Here is a 23608-nt window from a genome sequence, read left to right on the forward strand (position 1 = left end):
CAATAAATAGACATCTGGGAGATGACAAACCCTTCCTACAAGGAATTTCCTATTCATATGGAAGAAAATGCCCTGCATCAGTTTGGGTTCCACTGTTTACTGTTTACAAAAACATTCTATGCAAGCACAAAGGAGTAAATACCAACTGGTTTCTGAATACTTCTACTACCTCAAGTGTAGAAATCTCTTTGAAGATTAATCACTACAGCCAGAACAAAAAGATCATCCTGACCTTCAAACTTAAATGCAAAGTGCCTAGAAATCCAGAATTCCAGCGATCCAAAATGCCACCCAAAGCCAGCAGTAACCTTCATACATCCTTATCTGATGCTGCAGTTGTACCGGGTCTGGCTGAGCCCCCAGCACCCTCACAGCGCTGCGCTCGTACCGGCAGCCAGAAAGGTGCTGGTAACACACCAGCGCTCTGGCTGCGGCTGAGCCGGGCTCGCTCAGCGTCCAGGCTGTCTCCCCAGCCTTCCCCCTGCCCCTCACCACTGGGCTGCGGGAGGGGACACAGCCGGGACAGGTAACACAAAGCGACCAACGGGATATTCCATACCATACGATGTCTGCTCAGACAGAAGAGCTAAGAGAAAGGAGAAGGTAAGGGGGGACACTCATTATTTATGATGTTTGTCTTCCCTGCCTCCTGGGAAGAGGCTGAACATCAACTGCTGATGGAAGTAGGGAATAACACCTTTTGTTTTCTTTGCTTCCACACACGTGATTTTTGCTGTTGCTTCATTAAACTGCCTTTGTCTTGACCCACAAGCTGTTTTGTTTTGGTTTTTTTTCATCTTTTTTTCTCCCGCCCTGTTCTGCTGAGGAGGGGAGTGATAGCATGGCTTGGTGGGCACCCAGCATCTAGCCAGGGTCAACCCACCACAACAGTCTACCATTTACTAATGGTAAATATGGACTGCAGAACTCCTTCAGGCTTACTGCCCCAAGAAGGTAAATGTTGGAAGCACTGCTCCTCTTGTTGACAGTAATTTACACCTATGGGGAGCAGTCAGAGCTCAGAGCACAGAACAGATGCATGCACAATTTAACCAACGACCACGGAAATTCACATTCTTCAACCGGTAGCCCTAGCTCCTAATCCATGCCTCTTCCATTATTTACTGTACTTATATATTTAGACTGCTAAAAGCCTCTCTAGGTCCCCATCCAATATTTGGGTAACCACTCCTTACACTAATATACCAAATGCTAGATAAGGGTGTTACCTGTCTCTTCCTTACATCCTCAGAAAATTCAACAGGGATAACAAAGCAAAGCCAGCTTCCCTGCCTCCTTTCTCCAAAAGTCACAGTGCAAAGGTTAAGTCGTCAAAGCTCACGTAGGCCAAAGAGAAACTGATTCCAAGTCATGAGCTTCTCAAGAAGCACCTTTGAGATCAGCTTCCCTCATTTCCAGAGACAATGCTGCTGAGCGCCGGACACCCACGGCCCACTGCTGATTGCCAAATGAGATGCAAGCAATAACTGATGACTGCTCTATTAGTGTGCTGATGTGAAAGATAGATGCAGCAAATCAGGCTGCTAAGAAAGAAGATTAAACCTGTCTTATTTAAATACACAACGAATATAAATGATTTAAATCCATGTCCTGAGTTACTGCAGAAAAGGAGAACATGGGAAGCCACGACAAATACAAGTTGAAAAACATCAGCCATGCCTGCCCGCTGATCGGTAAGGAACCCCTGCCTAGATGACTAGCTGTTTTACACTATTAGCTGCCGATGTTAAATGTCCGTAATTCAAGGTTTGGTGGCTTCCCAACAGCCCTTCCTCTTATACCCTCAATATACAGAAAATATTTTTTATATTATTTTATATATGTTTTTTTTATATATATATATATCCTCAATATACAGAAAAATGTATATTGAATCAGTGAGTTTTGGTGCATGCAGCACTATTACATCCCAGTACGAACAAAGGTGAATAAGGGTGGGCCTTAACGAAGGCTTTAATGTAAAGGTAGCCATGAAAGGCCCTTACAGTTACCTGTTCCTTTCCACCTATACACATCTACACTCATACACCTTCACTTGACCATCACACACCGCCAGAGCTTGAGAAGCAGCTGATGAAAGTCACAAAGAAGTTTGCAATGCCATGCACTAACAAGCAGAAAAGAATGCTTAATCGTACGGATTGTTCATGAACCAAAGCCATTTCTGATTATCATGAGAAAACAAAAATTAAGATTATTTTTGATCATTGGAATGATTTTATTAGCAAGGATGTTTCAAACCTGATTTGAATTTCTGGGGTTTTATACTTTCTATAAAAAGACTGTATCTTTATTGCAGCTGCAACCTTTTCAGAAACAGCTGTACTACCTCTGCTTAATTCACCTAGAAATACAAATGTGAAAGTAATGCTTCCATTTAATTTGAGAAATAGTTTGCACATCAGACTGTCAAATGTAAGGAATATAAAGTAATTAATTTTGAAACAGCAGTAAATGGAGAAATCCTGGTAGATTACAACAAGCCAGAGGCACATAAGTCAGCTCAAGATCTAACAAAGCCATAGAGAAGTGTTAGAGGGATAAAACACCATGACACAAAGGAGAGGCAGTTCAACGTCTGACTTACTCACCACATGGTGAAAGGAATACTATTGTTCATCTAATAAATAAGAAATAGACTGCAAGTTTTCTGTGGGATCATTTATGAAGATACATGGCTTGGACTGCATGAAGGCCAATAGCTAAAACACTAGACAATGAAAGCGCTGATTCAAAAAACTGAGTGACAGAAATCACGACTTATTCTATGAAAATTTATTCCAAAACAGTTTAATCTTTCTGAATTAATAATAATAATAATGGTCTTGGACACTTACTGCATGCTTTTGTACCTACGTTTGGATCAAGAATCACAGACTATCCTACTGACTCCGAATCTTACTCATTCACAGCCAGACTCCAATGAGGACCCTCACAAGCTGCTGAACTGCCACAGGCAGAGCAGACAGCTGAGCTGATGGCATTTGCCCCGAGCCAGGGCAGAGTCAGGGATGTACCAGAGACAAAGCTGAGGTTCTGATTATTCAGGGCCACTAAAGATAGCATTTCTAAAATACAAGGAGGTACATGGGTTTTCTTGGTGACTTCTGAGATAAAAGTGCGTACCCTCAGAATGCGCATGTGGGCATTGGGCATCGCTTCTCAGATGTAGGGTGACCACCAACATTAAGTGCTGATCCGCCCAATTATTTAGAGTGAATCTGCTGAATGGCTCCATCTCCATTTCTACAACTAAATAGCTCAGCAAAGTCTGCTGTGAGCTGGCACATGCTTACTGTGGGTTTTGGCAGTATTTCTATGAGGTATGGCAGAATTAATAACAGATAAAATAGCTAGCTTTTACCAATTCAGTAGGAATTGCACGGGGTTTTCCTATGCAGACTCAACATACATACTTGGACACGCACAAAACGTAAAACATGCATCAGGTTAACTGCTCTAAGCATTGTTATGAAAAAACTAACCTCGCTTATCATCCTCGGAGTCACTGACAGAATACCCACCACTTTCACCTTTCTCGCTGTCAGAGGCCTGCAGTGACTTCTGTGATGAGGTTTTACTCTCCTTTTCATAGTTTAAATTATGTTTTTTATCATCTGAGGATGACTTTGACATTTCATTCATTTGATCACCAGTCTGTTCTTCTTCATTAACTTCTTCAACTGCTTCAAAATCTTCATCATACTCTAAAATAAAAGAATCATACTATGAGGCAGGAAATGGAATTCACAACAAGTCAAGCTCCTTTTAGGCAGACAGAGGTTGACTTCATTAAACTCCTTTTGCCTTGGCATTTGCTCAGTCTTTTTAAAGCCATGAGAGAATCTAAGACCACAGACAGGAATCATAAGAGCACATTATCACAAAAAAGCATCACGTTCTTCTTAGAGTAGTGGAAATGCAGTAAATTATGCATGAAGGATCATCAACACATTAAAAATAAAACAAACAGAATCACTGCCACTGAAAGGACTAGAAAAATTAAGAGCTAGGCAAACTCAGAAATAAAATACAACACACTTATCACAGGAGAAAAAAAACTTGTTGCGATGAAAAAAAAATATGCAAGCAACAGAGAAAGCTGGAGAAAGGTAATACACTGTAGCGCAAAGTAAGATAAATGTGGATTGACATGGCTAATTAGCAAAGAAGTAGCTTACAAACTACATGAATTCATTAAATCCAGCCAAAGGGTGCTGCAGAGGAACATTCTGTTATCACACTGTTCTAATGTGCTCCTTCAGGTCCCAGGTGAAATCCTAGTACAAATGAAGCTTACGGCACAATTGCCATTTTTACATCAACATGGCCTGGATTTCATCCCAGGCTACTAGCCTGACAAGTTGTAACGTTTGATAGATAGCTTTGCCCAGATCTATAGGTAAGACAGTCTTCATGCATATGCATGAAAGAATCCTCCCCTTTCCAGCCAAGGCTGCACACTATTTAAAATCCCAGGACCAGCACATACAGTGATGCCAGAGATTTCCATTGAAAATTCAGTAATTCCACCGCTCCCACTACGTGCAGCACAGAGGCAACAAACCTACATTGTGAAGGAGAGCTGTCACTACTGACATGCCAGCTGTCCCTCATGGCCATAATTTCTCACCTTTCAGCTTTTATTGCTCACTTCTTTTTCTTTCCATCAGTGCTTATAAAGTACTGAAGTGACAGAACACCAAGGACAGAAATGAAGAATATCTGATGCAGAACCAATTAGGCAAATATACAATTACCCAGACAATAAGAATTAAGGGAATAAGGAGATTTATTTTCTGCATTAAAAAATCATTTGAGATTCCAACTGCACTGTTGGAAGTGAGGCCTCCTCAGGTAACTGTCAGAAAGGTGCCCACCTCCTGGAGGAGAAAGGCTTGATTAGTCACAAACGCACATCCACAGGCACTAGCGAGGAAACTGAGCAGTAGCACTGCAGAATTATGAAAGTAAAAATAGGAACTAAGAATTAAAATCCCTCTCTAAATATGACTTGCTCTGAAAAACTCTACAGTAAGGCATAAGCGAAGGCACAGGCTGAGCTCACACCTCCTCCCGTCAGGCAGGCAGCGGGAATGGGCTCGAGCTGGCATGGGGCAAATGGCATGTTCTGAGCATGCAGCCGGAGCTGCCACGCATCATTTTTATACCACAGGTATTATATTTGCCTGTCACAAGAAACACCCCTTGGGCAAACTTTCAGCGAGAGCAGCCTTTCTCCGGTCTTTCTTTTTAAATCGCTGCCAGCAGATGGGACTCAAGCAGAAGGGGCAAGGTCAGCTAGCTGCAGCAGGCAACACAGGCATTCAGTGAAGGGGAAGTGAAGCCACAGTGGGGTTGGGGCAGGGAAGGCAGGAAAGGTGAGCTGATCACCTGGAGCAGAGGGAACAAATGCTCAGAGAAATGAGGAAGCTGGAGGTTTGAGCAGGCATCAGGTAAGAGGTGCCTGCGGCAGTGCTGTGGGGAAGGGGCTGGAAAGAGCCATAGGTCAACAAAGCTCCCACTGCCAACAGACAGCAGAAGAGACCAAAATATTTCAGCTGGCACTAAACCTTGCTGACATGTTGTTGCCATGTGCTCTTCCCCCCTTCCCTCCCCTTCTGCACCCAGCATTCAGCCTCCTCCCCTCCAGAGTTCCACCCTCCCTCCCACCCATCTCAAAGCAGGCAGCAGAAGGCTTCTCCATCTCCTGCCCCTACGGCCACCGTCGCCTCTCCACTCACCTGATGCTAATGTACTGCCTCCCCCAAAGCTCACCTCAGACCCGCTGTCCACCTACCCTCACCCAGCCCCACTTCTTCCTTCTGCTCTACTTGTCCTCCACCTGCTGCCATTTTCCTCCTTCCCTATGCCCCTTCCCTCCTGCTTTCCATCTACTTCAGGCTCCTGTTTGGCCCTCCAGGCCTTCCTTACTCACCTCCTTGGCTCTTGCAAAACCCCCTCATCCCATTGCTTGGCCAGAAGCCCCACTGATTTTACTGCCCAGACACAGGCATCACCACATTTCTCACACAGGAGGTATCCTAAGAGAGGATGGCCCAGGGGAAGTTGGAGACCCACAATTCCATACCTTCTCTGGAATCAACCTCTCCCATTTTTTGTCCCCTGCTTGTGTTTTGGAATACCATACCATTTTTACTGGTGTCTTCCTGACTATCTTCACTCTCACGATCAGATAGTTTTTTCCTTTCTTCTTCTTTATACGCCTGTCTGGTCTCCATTTTGTCCTCAATAGTTTCCACACTTGCTTCATGACCTGGTAAGATGACGAACTTTGAATCTATGCTCAATTTCTGCTCAACGCTGCTTTTGCTTGGCTCACTGTGCACTCCAGCTCCCCAGGAACCCACACGCTTTTCCCCATAGTCTTCCTCCATCTTTCTCTTGGGAGGGGATGGCTTTTTGTCCAGACCCATTGCAATAATGCACCTATAAAATAACCAGAGTAAGTGGGAAATATCACGTTTTTCTTTCCATGAACAATGGAAGGGCAGCAGAAACAGTGCTGTATGTCATACATTGATTCAAATCTGCAAGCAGAGGATGAAATTGAAACTGGAACCTTCACTTCAGGTAATTACAAGTCTCTCTGGAAAACCATATTTTGTTCACAGACACCTATGTCTTAAAACCTTTTCCTCCGCAAAACTGCTTTTTTCCTGTAAGGCTTGACTGCAATTCCCCCAACATTCCAGCTGTTTACAAACTACTGTGAAATATCCTACAGTCACTCAGTCTAGAAATCTTTTAGTTTTGCAGGCATAACATGACAATTTCTGATGAGCCCTACCTTTTGATTATTTCTTCCTGGTATTTTTTTCAGGGACCTTTGAGATACTGAAGCACTTCCGCCATACAGAAATGCTGGAATTAGGCCAAGAGAAAATTCTCAGTGTGGGGATCACAGTATCAGTGTAGAAATCATTGCAGCATCACCTCTTTGTGAACCAAAGCCTTAAGCCAACAGGGAAAATCAACAGGGATCTTTACTGAGAATCAGAGTGGGTATTTAATGTGTGGGTGTGGTGTCATAATCAAAGAGGAAAACAAATACTGCTCTATTTGACCTGAAGGAAACGTGAAAATAGTTGTCATTTACTGGGAGAATCTGGTTAATGGAGATGCTTTTTAGTCACCAGATAAGGTTGGCTGGACTGACAAGAGACAGGAGAACTGATATATTGCTAAGAACAAGAGGAAGGTGGTCAGAAAGTTGGGGTGACTCAGGAAGAAATTAACCAATTTCTGGAGACTGTATTAATTCAGGAAACTCACTTCAAATCTTTCTGGAAATCACACAAAACCTGAGATTTGGCCATTTCCTAAACTCTGCAGCAATTATATCCATTCTGAATTCTGATGCTTGTCACTACTTCAAACATACTAAGTAAGGCATACACATAAATCACGTTAGACTGGAGTAGGAAAAAATATGGTAAAACGAAGTAGAATTTTTTTTTCTAGAATTCAGTCCTTACTGAAAAAATAAGAGTATATCTCTCTGGAGGTTCTCCTCTTCCAACTACTTGCTGCCCTTTTGAAAATTACTTAAGAATAAGAACAAAAGTTTTTAAATTATCCATGGGTGCAGAAGTTTACTTGTCTGGCATGACTTCACAATCACACAAAAGGAAGATTTTATTAAAATCAAAGCCTCTTGGCAAAACCGTACCTGTTGCTCCCAGCATTGACTTTTGCCCAAACCCAAGAATCTTCTGCACAGATTTTTCTGAAACTTGTGTAACATTTAGTACTGTCTTATTCTGCAGCCTGGGGTATTACAGCAGAATCCCACCTTAGAGGCAGAGCTATTTAAAAATAAATTATCCTGTTCTCACAACCACAAAGAAACCCCTGAAAACTAGAGTTCACTAAGCAGCAGCACTCTTGATATTTATTTCATTATCACTTCCACCAGAAACTTGTAAGTGGTATTTGTATGCCACCCCACACCTACTCTTCCAGACTCAACCGCTGAGGAAGAAGAGCTGACTGCCCCCTGACAAGCTGACAGATCCCGTGCAAACACTGTCCACTGCTGCACACACTCCACAGAGTGACTGAAGAAGGCAGCACAGAAGTAGCTGGCTTTGATGGCATCCTTGGATGTGAGACCCTGAGGGATAAGCTCAATTCTGCACCTTTCAAGAGGCGCTGAGAAACAGATAAGGTTCTACAGAGCTGTGGGGTGCCAGAAAGATGAAAAGAGAGGAAGCAAGTGATAAACTCTCTAAAAACTGGGCTGCTAAGTCCTTGTGAGCACAGCGTATTCATCTCCATACCTGTAGCAAGGAGATGCTCCCTCCACGTTGAGAAACCCAAAGTATCCATGTCTGCCTCCCAGCCTGGAACGTTTCTGGTGTTTGTACTCACAGCAACAGCTCAGCCTGTCCACTTGTATCCCATTGAGAAAAAAGGTGAGGCTGAATGGGAAACCATGGTGCCTCTTTGAGACAAAACGGAAGGTCTCTGCAATCACAGAAAGGAAAGTGTTCAAAGAAAAAGGTTACGCTTCAGCCTGCTGCAGTTGTTGCATCTCACCTGCACCACCACCAAAGCACCCAGCCCTCTGAGGTACTTTGGTTCTCGGCTGTATTAATCAGTTGGCAAAATTCTACCTCCTTCCCACACAACAGCCTTGTCTCTTTCCAACCCCAGAGTACCAAGCTGGACACCCCCATGACAAGTGAATACATCGTCAGTTTGGCGCTCTCTGCTACAGCAGAACAGGGACCAGAGCCTCCCATCTCAAAAACTTTCTCTCTGCTGGTTGCCTTACGAGAGTGCACATTATGCACACAAAGTTCAGGATGCCTGGCGTGTCTCTACATGGTGCAGTGCAGCAGTATGTTAGAGCTCTGGCAGTGCAATGCACGCCTTCCTCAGCACAGCACAGTGCAGCGTGCAACTCAGGCTCCAGATCAGTACAGCTGCAACATTAGTGGCTCTGGACCTGCACTAATACAGGTGTACTCACAGCAACACCCAGCAGCTGAAAGATGCTGTTTCTGGAGCCATTTCAGGGTACTGTTCGGCATCCAGGCCTTAAGGGCACTGAGGCTGCCACTCAGCTCCATGCCAGGGGAACGGGGTCTTACTCCCTTTATTCACAAGTCAGAGTATCCTTCTAAAGTCAACTGAGCACACTGCAGCAGGGAGGAAGCCACACTGTACTCCTGCAGGCTCCCTAAGAGGTGTGGATGGGGCTTGTGACAACAGAGGCACACGCAGAGAACACCTACTGCACAGCTGGGACACAACCCAAACCAGATCTGTGGGCACACTGCAGCGCACCCATAACCTCAGGGGACAGGCTGAAGTTCAGGGATCTCTGCACCATCTTCCCCTATCCAGTGAAAATGCAAATGCAAACACAGGGGGTTCTGTGAGCTGTAATGAGGGCTACAACCTGTGAAATCACTCTTCCGCATAAATGAAAATCTCCCAGCCATTTCCTCTCCACAATTTCCCAGAACACAATTCACCTTTTACTGGTGTGATGGAATCGCACCCACATAAAAGAGATGGGAACTGGGTTCCCACTATGTACTTTTTCTTCTGGAATAATAAGCAGCATGCACTGATGTATTATAGCAAGTCAGAAATAGATAACCCCTATTTAAGGACAGTTCACTGCTATAACTACTTTATTAACCACACGTATCTACACAAAATTAATCTAAGCTACAGTATTTTGTTAAATCAGTTCTCTAAATTCCTTCTACCATAACCTGCAAAAGTAATTGTAACCTAACTTTCAATCATGGCACAGCAGGTACAGATTTAGTGTGGAGGCAGGTGGTATAAAAATCCCTGGATGCATGCATCTTGACTGGGCTCAGCTGAAATCATTTTGATATCACATCAACATTTTAGCAAAAAAAAAAAAAAAAAAAAAAAAAGATGCTGCCCAAACCAATATGAACTCTTTGACTCCTTATCCTTACCTCCTTCCAACAGCTTGCCTTTGTAGACACAAAGGTTTTCTCCTCCACAATGCTGCTGATAGACTTTGATTTCATCTCTGTAATCAGCATCATCATGAGATAAATGCACACTTTTTCCTAGAAAAACCATGGTAACAAATGCATTGCTGCGTAATGGGGACTTGGGGAATCCTCCAGCATTCTGCAGCAGGAAATACACAAAAAAATGCATTCAGCTTCCAACTCTAACAAACAATGAACAAAAAGATCATATATATGTATGGCATACACTTGAGACTTCCAGTCTTTTAAGACAGGCCTTGAGCTGCTTAAATTGGAAAGTGTTTTGTAACATGCAGAAGGGCAGGAAAATATTTTGAACTGAAAATCCATCGTGTTGAATTACCCAAAATTGCAGGGACCACGTTTAACAACCCGTATCGTCCTTCCCAATCCTGGGTTCCTACAGTTTCCTTTACATGAGTCAAAACTGGCTGAAGATATAGTGTACCAGATGAAGCTTTCCTACACTCAAGGAATTTCATATACCCCTCTGAAGTTCTGGTACCAGATATGGTCAGAGACAGGATCAGACTGACTAAAATGGAAGGCCTTAAGTAAGAGTTCCTATGGCTTCTTTGTTCAAGCACCATTTTTCCCCCCAACTGATGAAAAAACCCAAATGTTTTAGTATACAGAGATGGGTGGCAGCTATATATTTTAAGTTATAAAGTTTTTTCCTTTCCAAAATTCAGTCAATCTTTATGCAAACTAGGTATACACATCTTTCAGCATTAGGCAAATACACCGATAAGGAAAGTAATATACACAAACAGGCAGACAGAGATAACTTACCTTTGTTAAAAGTTGCTCTACATCATTTGGTGCAGTGGTGGGACGAAATCGCCTCCCTCTGGGCATCCCATTTCTCACGGCATTTATGCTCTTGTCTCCCTTATGCAAGGGGGGAGGTGGCACTGGTATCATGTAACTGTTAATGACTGGGAGTTGATATGGGGATATACCAGTCACATATTCCACTGAATTCATAAGTCTTAACCCACTCCTCTCCGCCTGCAAAAAACATTTTTCCCAGGTTAAATAGGTTATGCAAAAATAGTTACCAAGCATACTGAACTAACCATAGTTTGACTGCTCTTCACATTTAGCAACACACATACTTCCAGAACAATTCCGTAACTTGGTGCCTGCAATTTTTTCATGAAAACATTTCTGTGCTAACTCCCTCCTTTTAATTTGCAAAGCAACAGGGAGACTGCTTGAAAATGTCACCTTCATAGATACACTCAACGTTGTAAACTATGTACTACTTGTAAGCATGCAAAGTTCTGCTCACAAGGAGACAGAATACTGCACAACCCCACAGCACTGCTGAGTTCTCTCAGCCGGCAAGCAAATTCCAGAGCAGCTAGAATCTTCCAACAGTCACATCATTTTGCACCAATTGTACAAGAAATGGTTCAAAACACTTATTTCCCATTTGTAGCAGAGGTTTAGTCCTCCTTCAGGATGAAATGCAGAGGACCAGGGCCCTGCAAAGCAAGACATGTCTGGAGAATAAATTCTGCAGACAGTGTGTTCTGGATCAGAGTTCTGCATCTGCATCATGTCTTCATCATCTATGACTGATTTAGCTGTTTTATCAGTAGTGAGCATTGAAGAAACCATTTAAATCACCCCTAATTTGAGCAGATGTAGATAGTGCCAGCAAATTCTTGGAGAAAGGATTGTGACCACTGCAATACAGAGCAAATGCACAGCAGAAACAAGCTATTCAGACAGTGTTTGCCAGTCGGTGGTAGCAGGTCACAGTGCCATTCTAAAATCTCCAGTCACAGAAGACTCCTAACACAAAGCCAATTACATAATGTTTTTCTAGAACAGAAGGCAAGTCCAAATCTCACCTGAAAGTAACTGCATACATATAAAGATCATGTCTGGCTACTCCAAAAAGCTCTCATTCTCTGAGCCCGCTAGTGTGACTTAGTAGGAGGAACGGTAAAACAAAAGAAAGGAGCTTTTTGCTACTTTGCAGCTGCAGATAAAGATGAAAACTTGTAGGATTGTGTGAAAATATTCCTGAGTTCTTGGTGCTAACCAGGTGGCTGCCTCCCTCTCCACATAACAGAAAATCTACGTAGAGGGAGAAAATTTTGCACACAGAGAGATTTTATACTATAAAAGATAAGTCACCACATTTTCCCACCCTGTGATCAAGACCTGGGCATTAAGCCAGTAAGACAATGTCTTGAAAATTAAGAGAAGGTTAAAAAGGAGAGTTTAAATAAAAGGTGATACCCATTTGGAAGGCATGTTGCCCGCAGTATACAATTCTGGGAACTACAGTACTAAAGCAGTATTATAAAGCTGTCCCTAAAATTGTGTTATTTTCAGAATGAAATATGGCCTCACCCCAACGGCAAACTGCTGATCATGTTCAAGTGTGTGGCGCTTCTGTTTAGGCCTTGAAGTCTTTGGTACAGAACCTACTGCAGCACAGCTGCGAAGTGGTTGGAGTCGATGTGGGTGTTGCGTATTTCCTGGAGCTGTATTTGGTCGCCAGGAAGTCTAGAAAAGGAAAAAGAAAACAGCTACAAAATCTCAGTGCATAGCTCCCAGTGCAGATCAGCATCATAAAGAAAAAAGAAAAAAAAAAAGTAGCACTGATCAAGATATTTGAAAGTGATGATTGAGTCTCAGGTACCTTCAGGAAATAAAATTTTCTGGTCTGCCTCCAAAGAGCCAGACCCCTTCAGGCATCTCTAACTGAGCAACCAAAAGCTGGAGCATCTGAAATAACTCTTAGCCATAAATATGGGGTTTGCTACTGTGTCTTCACAGTGCAGCCCTAAAGCAAACATATTGAACTCACAGAAACTGTAGCAGTGAGCTGCTTTGGTGACTTCAGCACATGGACACAGAGAATGCACAACAAAAAGATGCCTATTTTTGTTCAATACTCAGCACTTTTCTGACATTTTAATTTCATCTTTTCTTTGTATACCCTTCAGAATATCAAGTTAAAATGTTCAAACATAAAAAAACCATTTAACTGAGTTAACTCACCACCTTAGAAAACGCAGGCTCCTTAGATTGGTGTTGATGAGAAGGATGTCCACCATTATAACCAACTACAGGTCCAGGTGCCCTCTGTATGGAGAGAAGAAGGTCATTCAGGACAAAGTCTCTTCAATCTGCACCAATTATCATTATCGAAATGGACACTCAATTAAAACTGACCTATATATTTGACCTTTGACCTTTGCCCATAGACTTTAGTACCATTATATTTCAAGAGTATATTAACATTCCTTCTCTGCCTGTTAACAGAGTAAGAGGTTTCCGAGTCAGAGGTCACAGCACAGCCTTCTGGAATGAGCTTTAGTCTTACTTCACCCCTTCAAGTCTGTTTTCTAGAAGACCTCCACTGCTTTCCGGATTTTACAACATGTGTAAACTTGCCTACAGCCACAGTACTCACTGACAATACTTAATGTACTGACACCAGCCTAACCTTAGGTGACAAGGCAGATAAAAGGGAAACATTAAAGCAGATTTATCACAAAGCAAGCTATTTTTTTCTAGTTTATGATGTGCCATTCCTGCAACATCAGCTTCTCCAGATTTCTCTTTGATGACACAACCCTGCAAAGAGGAAATCAGCCTCAAGTGATGGAAGATGAGACCCTAAGCTGGAACAATCTGGCAGTCAATGCTCTAGAGTAAGCACAGTGTCACAGGTGTATGTGCACACTTCCAGCTCTGCATGCTTACATTACAGCATATGGAGGATTTGGAAAAACTCACCAGTTGTGAGCGACCAGCTGGTTCTCCAGCCACTGAAGAATGGAACCCACAACGATTTCTTGGACCAAGTGGTGGATGTGGGGAACGCATAGGGCTAGCATCTTCCACTAATCTTCTGAATTGTTCCACCTAAAAGAACAGAAATTTATGTCTCTGAGGTACTAGATAATCAAACAGCAATGTCTGAGCTTGCTTTCTGTCTGTCTTTCATTGGACAGCTGTGGTGATCAGCTTGCCTAGATCCGATGAAACACCTCGTTAAGGAAGGAAAGGAAATCATGGGGAGAATAAGAGAGGGCGGGGGAAAAGACTCTCACCCCTCCGATTCATTTGCCTACAGCCCTCTCCAGCTTCTGATCCCCCCAGATTCAACTCATCTGCCTGTTTTTGCATCCAGTTCTTGGTTTGGTTGAAGGTCTCTTTCTTTTTTAAACTTGAGTGCATCTGCCACTTCCTTGCTCCAACTGCTGCACCTCCCTAACTTTTCTTCTCAAAATTTCCACATTGGGCTGACCAGCCTTCTGGAAATAGATAGCTCTCTCTCACTCTCCCTTGCTCAGTCACCCGCTTTTCTCCTTTCCTTTTAGAGCAGCTACTCAGCTGAACTCGCTGAATGTATGAGGTGAGAATTAAATTACACTGCTAATTCCAGCCAGGTTTGTGTGTCCCAGTGTGGCATCACCACAAAGACACAGATCACATATCTGCAGGCGTCTCCCTTATACTTTGCACCGAAAGAAGCTGTTTTGCTTTATAGACAAAAGCATCCAAGTCCAGAATCCTTTGACAGGGTGCTTTAATTGCTGCTTGCGCTGTGGTGACTTTTTATCAGCAGGAGTTCAGTCAGTAAACAATGCCTTTGCAATTACCATAGTGATCAGCATTTTTCATTAAAACCTTTAACTGATGAATTGCTCATAAATGCATTATTTAAAATCAAAAAGATTTGACATTGCTTTTCAACTGTTCAGAGAAGCAGCTAGCTTCTCAATCCATTCTTCTCAATGTATGCAGACTCCTAATAAAGAAATAAGATGTTGAGTGTATTTCAGCTAAAAATGAAAACAACTGTTCCCATATGAGTCCAAGTGTCTTCATGGGGAGAAGAACCACTGAATTCTGTGGGATTTCCATGACACTTACAACTACAGAATCAAGCTCTACCTACAGGAAACCAAAGTGAAGACTTCTGAAACCTCTTTTCATTACTTACATGCTGGTTCTGCTAAATATCATGTGGAGAGGCAAACAACTGAAAATGTGATCTCAGCGCTCAGCAGCCATCAAAAGCAGATCATGTCTAGAATTACTAGGAGAACTGCAACACATATTTTGAATTATTCATCCTGTTCTGGTTCCCCATTTCAAAACAGAAACAGTAGAACTAGAAAAGGCAAAAAATTGGAAACAGTAATGAGAAGCCCAGAACGGCTCATATATGAAAGATTCAATAGACTGAGAGTCTTCAGCCTGGCAAACTGAAAAGAAATAGGAAAATGTATGTAAAACCACAAATGCCTTGTAAAAGAACAGAATTAGTAGACAGCAGATATATTAACTACTGTGCAGAAATGCAAGGAAGTACCATTTCATACAACTCAGAATTATATTCCATGACCAAGAATACTGCAGAACCAAAACAAGCAGACTCAAAAGGAATTAGGTGCACAAACGGAAGTTCCTGAACTACTAGACAGAGGAAGAAAGAGATGTAACCTGGGGCAGGATCATCCTCTACTTGCCTGTTTCTTGTACCTTTTCCATAAACATCAGAGATGGAACACTTGGCTTAGTGAATCTCTGGCCTGGCTCGTGGGTGTTATTTAACACTAGGCAAAACTGCCATGTCCCACCAGTACTCCATAGCAGTCAGGTCTTACCTTGATTTTCTGCACCCTCTCCTTCCTCACAGAATTTTCAAGTTTCCTTTTTATTTCCAACTGATGATGTCTCTATCAATGTAAGAGAAAGAGAAATCTCATTAACGGACATTATGAGACGTCAACTAGATGTAAGAACACTTGCTTCTGTTCTGCTTATCACTCGTCTGCTCCCTGGTCATTACCCTCATTGAGCCCTGCTATAAAATTACTTCTGATTCAATCCATTTGCATTACACCTGTACATGTTAACGTTGTCAAGGGAACAACTGAGTGTTTATAAAGTTGTAGGGACCAACTCCCTTCCTGATAAGTAACAGGAACGTGCCCAAATTTTGTACTCAGGTAAGATACATAATCACATTCAAACTATTTGTTTTGATTAGAATTTTTTTAAGCAAAGTAGCCCTGTGAACATCATGCTATAATCTGGTGACTGTGAGTGAGCCAGGACAGTGTATGTTCTAGTGACAGCATGGTTTAACAGCTAGAGGCCAGCGGAGGTTTCATGTGGGGGGGTGTCAAGCGCAAAGACTTTCCCAGTATAAGAGTGCCTTTCAGGGGAGCATGAGGGCATGGCTACAGAAAATAGTCCAGTACAAGTTGACAGCCATTGGCTGTCAATAGGGAAGTATCTTTACAGGCTTACACCTCACTAGTAAATGCATACCTCCATGTCAAGGACCTTATGAAATATGGCGTGAGCCAGGCACTCCTGCACGTATCTTTGGTGATCCCTCCTCATCGCATTTAGCTGGTATTCTTTCTCGGATACTATTCTTCCACTCCTTGAGATCTGCCGTAAACAAATATAACAACTAAAAAGGGGAAGACAGAATAAAGTATGTTTTTAAACAGAGCCCAATCTCCCAGAAAGACCACTTTCCCTTCCTGGTTAGCTACCACCTCTGCTTCTGCCACGGTGCTGGAACTCACCTTCCCAGCACAGAACTGTATTTTCTTTGACCCCATGGGTCCCATCAGCCAAATGGAGAAAGCAGGAGAGCAGCAGTGATACTGCCTAACAGCTGAGGGCTCAATCTTATTCTTCACAGGCCACTGCCCAAGTCAGTGGAGGGGAATTAGATACTTGCCCTCCTACTGTGCAAGGGTCGAATCTGCCTGTGCTAAACAGTCACACCCAGGAGTGCTTAAGTATTTTTAAAAATGTTCAGCACTTTCACCTTTACCAAATCCTTCAGTTTTCATTAAATACTCTTGAAAAGTAACACTGAAGCTATTTAAACAACCAGTAGAGTCAAAGATGCTTAGATTTCACAGTTTTACCTGTCCTTTGTCATTCTGCCTCCAGTCGCACAGCCTTACGCACCACAGCCCTGTGTCCCTGCAATACCTAGCTGACCATCAGTAGATAATAATGCAGTGGGAAATGTTTTGATTAAATAAACCCACCCTCAGTCACAGTGTGATCACGTGGCTTTGTCCTGGCACAGCACAATTCCACATGTTTGGCTAGCTGTCACATCATTACCAATGACAACACATACCTTCAACAAACAACAGAACCATCAGTGGTTTGACTTGTGCAACATTATAAGAAACAAAGAATTCTTTTTTTCTTATAAAAGAAAAACTTTTCAATCTCACCAGTCCTGATCTCTGAAGATGTCGTCTTATCCTGGTGTTGCTGAAATATCCAGCCAGGTGTTTGTCTGTAAGGCTATTGTAGGTTGCAAGAAATCTGAAATAAAATACAGATGCATATAATCCCCTTGACAGCCAGTTTATTACAGCTTAAGTTATACAGACCTACCCAATATTTTGCTGCACAAAATGCTGCCTTGATGAATCGTGCACAGCATTCTGTCAAGTAAATGCCCATTAGATTATGAAAAAGGAACATCTTATTGCCTCCAGAAGATTAGTATTAGAAAGACATGATTTCTACATGAGATACAGCAGCTCAGGAACGGTGTACCACCAGGGTACAGGGTCCAACGGTGCCCAGCTCCAAATGTCTCCTTCAAGACCAATTCCTGCAACAGTTTCCTCAGAAAACAGGCTCCAACCTTCGGCAGGTCAGTATCATGCCACACGACATTTGGAGCTGGATTCCTGGCTGAGTGCAGCAGGCACAGACCTGGCTCCTTGTCCACCCTGCCGCAGGCCCTGTTGGAAGCAGATGAGCATACTATACAACAGCAGGGACGGGGATGTCCTGCCCCAGACCTCCTGCACCACTGCACCCCCTCTCACCACACACCCTGCGCTCCCCTCCTGCTGCTGCCTCCCAACTGGGAGCAGACACAGCAGTGATGGGAGTTTCTGGCAGCACTGCCAAAGACCCGCAAGAATAATGTCAGCTAGGAGGCACCTCCAGAGGCCATTCAGTCCTGCCTCCAGCTCCACGCGTATCACTTATCAGACTTTACCTACACAAGGGCATTTTCCGCTGGTCTTCATTGCTAGCTCTCAGCCATTATTGTCTGCCAATGCAGAAGAATTACCTTCTTCAGTCTACTCATGTTAGCAGAAACTGCTGGCACTAAAAATATTTTTAAGACAGGATGCTGTTTCCATAGTATTTTCACTGGACTGAAAATTAGCATCCACTTTATTAACGTGGGTGCAAATCTCTGTGCTGATGAAGACTACCTCTTTGTGTTTTCAGCCAAAGTCTCCTTCAGTATCCACATTTCCACTCATTTCTTTATGGCACTTCCCTCATTTTAATGCTCTCACCATCAGAGGGACTGCACATCAAATTCATCACTTTGAAATGGAATGGAATGTGAATGGAATCCACAGAAAACTAAGTGGCTTCCATTTCAGTTGTCAAAAAAATACGCTGCTCTTTTGAACCATTTTCTCAATTGGGATTCAGGTACACACCTGTTAAAATTTTGCCTGGCCAACCACTAATTTGTCCATGAACAAAAAAAGCCTGTTTCAAAAAACAACTGGCCTTCACACCAACAGAACTCGCAAACCACTCAGGAAATCTAACCCACAACAACAAGTTTAGGAACTGTCCCATCTGTTTCAAGGACCATTTATCTGAACACAACAGTGACTCGAGGATATTTAAATAAACAGCCAAGGAAGCTTGTCCCACAAACTTATTCATAAATTCAGTTGCACAAAACTTGTACAGGGCAAGATTCATCACTTTTGTGGTATTTACAGGCTAGAAAGCTTATGTTACTGTAGTGTGTTTTTGCTGGCTGTCACCTACAGCAGCAGTTTGTCTGAAGTGCAGCTTGCACTGATGAGAATACTTCTTTTCTTCCCCCTCCTCTAAATACAGCTACTACATTTTACCAAAAATCCTCAGATCTGCTCTATGTGACTGATTTGCTCAAGCTAAACAAACGTACTCTGCAGGAAACCAAAGTGTTTGAGCAAAAGGCAAGCAAGTGCACTCATCTGTCTGCATGAATCCCGACGCACTACTGCTCTGGCACTCAGCAAGCTGCCAGCCTCAGTCCTTCCGTGAAGAGCATGCTTTGTGCTGGAAGGACAGGAACGAGCCCTCATCCAAGCCAGGGCGTTAGAAGAGAGCTGCGCAGTGAGAGACTGTGCCTCTCCTGCAAGATCCCAGCCCCACCCGGGTCGGTGGGCAGACACTGGACAACCCATCGCTCAGCTTACCAGCCTGCGCAGGTCAAAGCTAAAGACATGGATTGCTTTCACCATACCGTGCTCCCAAGATTTTACAGAGACCAGCCAGCTAGTACTATGACGGCTCTGAAGTGCCATTTGGTCTAAAAGACTTCTGGGACCACACTGCTGTTGTGGCCAGAACAGTTGGGCTGGACAGTTCTACTAATCTTCTCCCCTGTAAAGACCCCTGATGTGGACAAGTCCTCCTCTGTATCCAGAGCAGTAAAACTGAAATGCAAGAACCTCTCAAGTCTTCTCCAGTTCCCAAGTCAATATACTAAAGATTCTCTTTAATGCATTCATTGAACAACGCAAAGTGAACAAATTGCATCTCTCTTCTATTTATTGGTGAAAAACTGTAAGACCAACAAAAATGGAGAACCAGACCAGGCAGGGCCCTCCCCTGCTCTGCCCATGAGCTAAACCATCACAGCTATCTAAGATCAGTACTTCCAAAAATTGAACCTAAGATCTGACAGTTGAACACAGAAACTGAAGCATCCATAATTAGCAGATATATTTTAAATAGTTCTTAGCACAGCCTTATCTTACTTCACCCTATGGAAAACAGGAAAATAACAAAGTAAATGACATGGTTTGAGTTTTTAATACTCTAAATCCATTCACATTTGCAAAATTTATACACTCAACATATTGCATAATATGTTCAGCCTGACCTCTGGGCTCTCTAGGCAGGGTATGTTTTAATTACACAACAAAAGATCAATCTCTTTTGTTTCCTTTGGCTTTAAATTTAAATGCCACTGTACTGAAAGACTGCATATCTTTCAATAGGATAATTCAAAATAAATGCCTGTTGCTAGGCTGAGTTACCACACACAAGTATACTCAAGGAAAGAAAGAACAATTGGGGAAAAAAAAAAAATCAAAAAACCCCAAACTGATTACAGACTTACTGGAATTTTATCTGGGGTTTCAAAATCATCTCACAGGTAGCCTACCAACAATATATTAAACTTTAAACAAACAATTTCTCTTACCCTGTTATGCATGTTGATTAAACACTGGTACTATAACAACTGTTCTACATTACTTTTTTAATCCACTGTTTGCATTTGCATTTTAATCCACCAGATTACATCGATTGTGCTAAGTACTGATTTATGTTATCACCTGGCAATTGCAAGCAGAGGCAGAGGAGAAACTCAATCCCATTCCTTTTCATTTACTACCTTCATCTAATATTTCACGGACCATATAACTAGTTAAAATGCAACTCCCTCCTGAGCACAGTGATGTAGCAACTTTAGTTTCAAAGAAGTCTCTGTATTTATATTTTCTCACTTAAATTATGAACAGGCTGGTCCTCAAAAATGCTGAATTAAATTCAAAGTTCAAAAGGGTATTGGAGGAAATAAGGAAATGTTTTGGGCCTGAACCAAAACCCATCAAACCATTGGAAAGAACACAACTGGATCCACTGGGCTTTGGCAGAGCCACGCTGCCGAGAGCGGCCCGAGCTATCTGCCCAGGCGAATGCCTCCGTTGTCAAAAATAACCAGCACAGACAGAGCCTCACAGAATACCCTGGGCACCAGCTTGAACTCGGATTTAAATCACATGCAGCAAACAGGGGCTGGCCCTGCAAGCCTACGCTCACCTAGAATTTCTGCCGGCTTTCCTGCTTATTTCAGCTGATCAGTTCACCAGCAGATCTGAGACAAGTTTAGTTGGGAGTGGGCCATACTAGTACTAAGCCTGGGCTTGGCCCAGACCCCTCTGGAAATTCCCATGGAGACCAATGGTTCAGACTCACTCAGTGCTCCAGCGGACAGGGTGCAAGCATATTTTCCAGGCTAAGGGCAACCAGGGTAAGACCTCATCCTCCGAACGGAATCTGTGCCATTCACTCAAAAACACACAACTTATTGCTAAGCCCAAGGTTCAGCTGAGACTCACGCTCCCTCGTGCCAACAGATGACTACAGCACACACATGTGTGGCGCTGGGGAAAGGGCACCAGCAGCATCCATGCGTGTCCCCCCTCCCCGTTCGGCAGCCCACCTGCTCCTTCCATCGGTCTTTGCTGGCTCACAGATCATGCCTGGAGATAAAATTCAGAATGCTGCTTACAAATGAGAAGGGTGAAACAGACAGGAAGATATTCAGAGATGCAGTAACAGAACTGCTATGACACAGATTCGGGTTCATTGTTTGCTTCACAAAGTAATGCAGCCCCTCACTTCTGCGGCATCTCCCCAAGAGCAATTTATCTCAGAAATGTCATGAATTACCCAACTTGATGACAGTCAGAACCAAGCTCTTCAGCAAAGCAGACCACTGGTCTCATTTATGTCTCTGCTCCTGCTCCTATTATCAATAACAGCATAATAGTAGTTCATGTCTGAGAAGTTTTCTTCCAGAGACTTAGACATTTAAGAACTACATACAAATGTCACCTCCAAATCCTCTACAACAGATCAAAGTGCAGAACTGACAAAAAAGCATGTTAGAGAAACATACAGCAAAGGAAAATCATCAGTCTCAAAGAGTACTATAGAAAATGTTTGTTACAGTCAAATCATGTAAGTCCAGAAAGCCCATTTTTCTGGATATTTCTGGGAGTCCTTTTTCTCTACCTGTTTATCCTGTTAATTCTTCTCTCTACAAATTCTGGGGTTTTATTAGAATTACAGACAATTTTCCTGGCACAGAAACTAGACTGACTGATCTGTAGTTCCCAGGCCTAATTTTGAAGCTCTTCTCAAAATTAGTATCACATTTGTTTCTGTGGTATCACAGCCAGTGACTACATACCGCTGTCAGTTCAGTAATTTCATGTTTAAGGTTATTTAGAATGCTTGAATGTACACAGTTTGTTCCTGTTGGTTTTGGGGGGGAGGTAATTAATTTGCTAAAAATCCTCCCTCACTTGCATCTAAATTTGAGCCAAGTTGCCCAAATTCATGCCCAATCAATACTGATTCAAGCAAAGTAATCTCCTCACATTCTTCAACGGTGATATTCCAGACATAGGACTTTTACTACAGTCATCAAGAAACAGCAGCACCCTGTTTTAACAATAACATTTCAGTGGGCGTCCGCTTTTTTTTTTAATAAATTTTCTTTATCTTCCTTACTATCACAGATGAGAATACACTTTGCACTGTATTACAGATTACATTTTTCAAATTTCTAAAAGCAAAAGGTCACTGTCAAAATTCTCTCTGCTTCTCACCTGACTAGAATCTTAAAGTGATGGACCATATACCATAAGAAACAAGAAAAATTCCCCAATTCACATACACCTTTTACTACCTAGCCAGTGCTACTGAAACAGAGCAAACCTCTGGATCTCAGTTAACATGGATCTGCCAAGGCGGGGAAGAGGTGCCAAGCTCGCCCATCAGGTGAAACCAGCCATAATACTCATCCGTGAAGTTCTCTGAACACGAAGACTTTCTGGACCACCAGAACAACGGGAAAGAAGCCAAGCAACTTCCTTCCCCATGGCACAGCATCTATCAAAAGCCACCATACGTGTGGAGTACATACCCTCTACAAACACCCTAAAGAAACTCCACACATGAAGAAGCAGCCCAACACCTGGACTAGCCATGGGACCTGCAGCTGCATCCCATTCCCAGGTCCAGCTGGGCCTCACGTGCGTAGCCTGGCCTTCTGCCACTCAAGACAAGCAGAAGTCTGGGTGCTTACCACCACTCATACTTCAGTATCATCTACACTCCCAAGGTAACATCTGATCTGCCTGTTCAGAAAAATAAATCACTGTCACTGAGAAAAATCTTTTTCCCATTAACAAAAGCTGAAGGCAAGTACAAACACCAGATTAACAGGCAGAATGAAGCCACAGAAAACAAGAGAGCCACAATTTATTTTGCTTTTAAAAAATGCACTGGGGGCCAAAGTAAAATACACATCAGACCAAAATGCCCAGGAAGAATTAGATTTGCAGCGGCAGGGAGTCCAGCTGTCCTGATGAGTATGCAAAACATAAAACATACTACAGCTGATGACTACGACTTTAGTAAATTAAGGAACTGTCCACTTGGAACTCTATAATGTTCTTTATTAACAGTATCTGGTTTTTCTCAGCTTACAGCACACGGTGCACTATAGGCAGAGCCAGTGCTGTGTATCACAATGATTTTTAAGACTGTTCTTACTCATCTCAAAGGATATCACAACAAAGTCACAGCAGGCATCCTACATTAGTTTCGTAAAGCAAATCTTCACAGTTAATAATTTAGAGTGCAATTAAATCAGTGACTGCTCACCAAATAAATTAAGAGAGCAGCAAAACTTTAGTTATTGATTGGTAGTGTCT

At 42.8% G+C, this 23608-nt stretch overlaps 1 protein-coding gene across 1 annotated transcript in view; it reads right to left on the reverse strand.

The window, feature by feature from the left end:
• ERICH3 (glutamate rich 3) overlaps positions 1 to 23608 on the reverse strand; it is a 41719-nt gene that overhangs the window by 15082 nt on the left and 3029 nt on the right. The window contains exons 2-12 of the mRNA XM_040610892.1: positions 17285 to 17378; positions 16347 to 16472; positions 15677 to 15748; positions 13797 to 13925; positions 13056 to 13139; positions 12402 to 12557; positions 10824 to 11042; positions 9990 to 10170; positions 8325 to 8511; positions 6173 to 6471; positions 3507 to 3728 (exon numbers count right to left, since the gene is read on the reverse strand). Coding sequence (XP_040466826.1) covers positions 3507 to 3728; positions 6173 to 6471; positions 8325 to 8511; positions 9990 to 10170; positions 10824 to 11042; positions 12402 to 12557; positions 13056 to 13139; positions 13797 to 13925; positions 15677 to 15748; positions 16347 to 16472; positions 17285 to 17378 — 1769 coding nt within the window. The remainder of the gene's footprint in view (positions 1 to 3506; positions 3729 to 6172; positions 6472 to 8324; positions 8512 to 9989; positions 10171 to 10823; positions 11043 to 12401; positions 12558 to 13055; positions 13140 to 13796; positions 13926 to 15676; positions 15749 to 16346; positions 16473 to 17284; positions 17379 to 23608) is intronic.

Source organism: Falco naumanni, chromosome 11 (genome assembly GCF_017639655.2).
Source record: "Falco naumanni isolate bFalNau1 chromosome 11, bFalNau1.pat, whole genome shotgun sequence".
NCBI lineage: Eukaryota > Metazoa > Chordata > Aves > Falconiformes > Falconidae > Falco > Falco naumanni.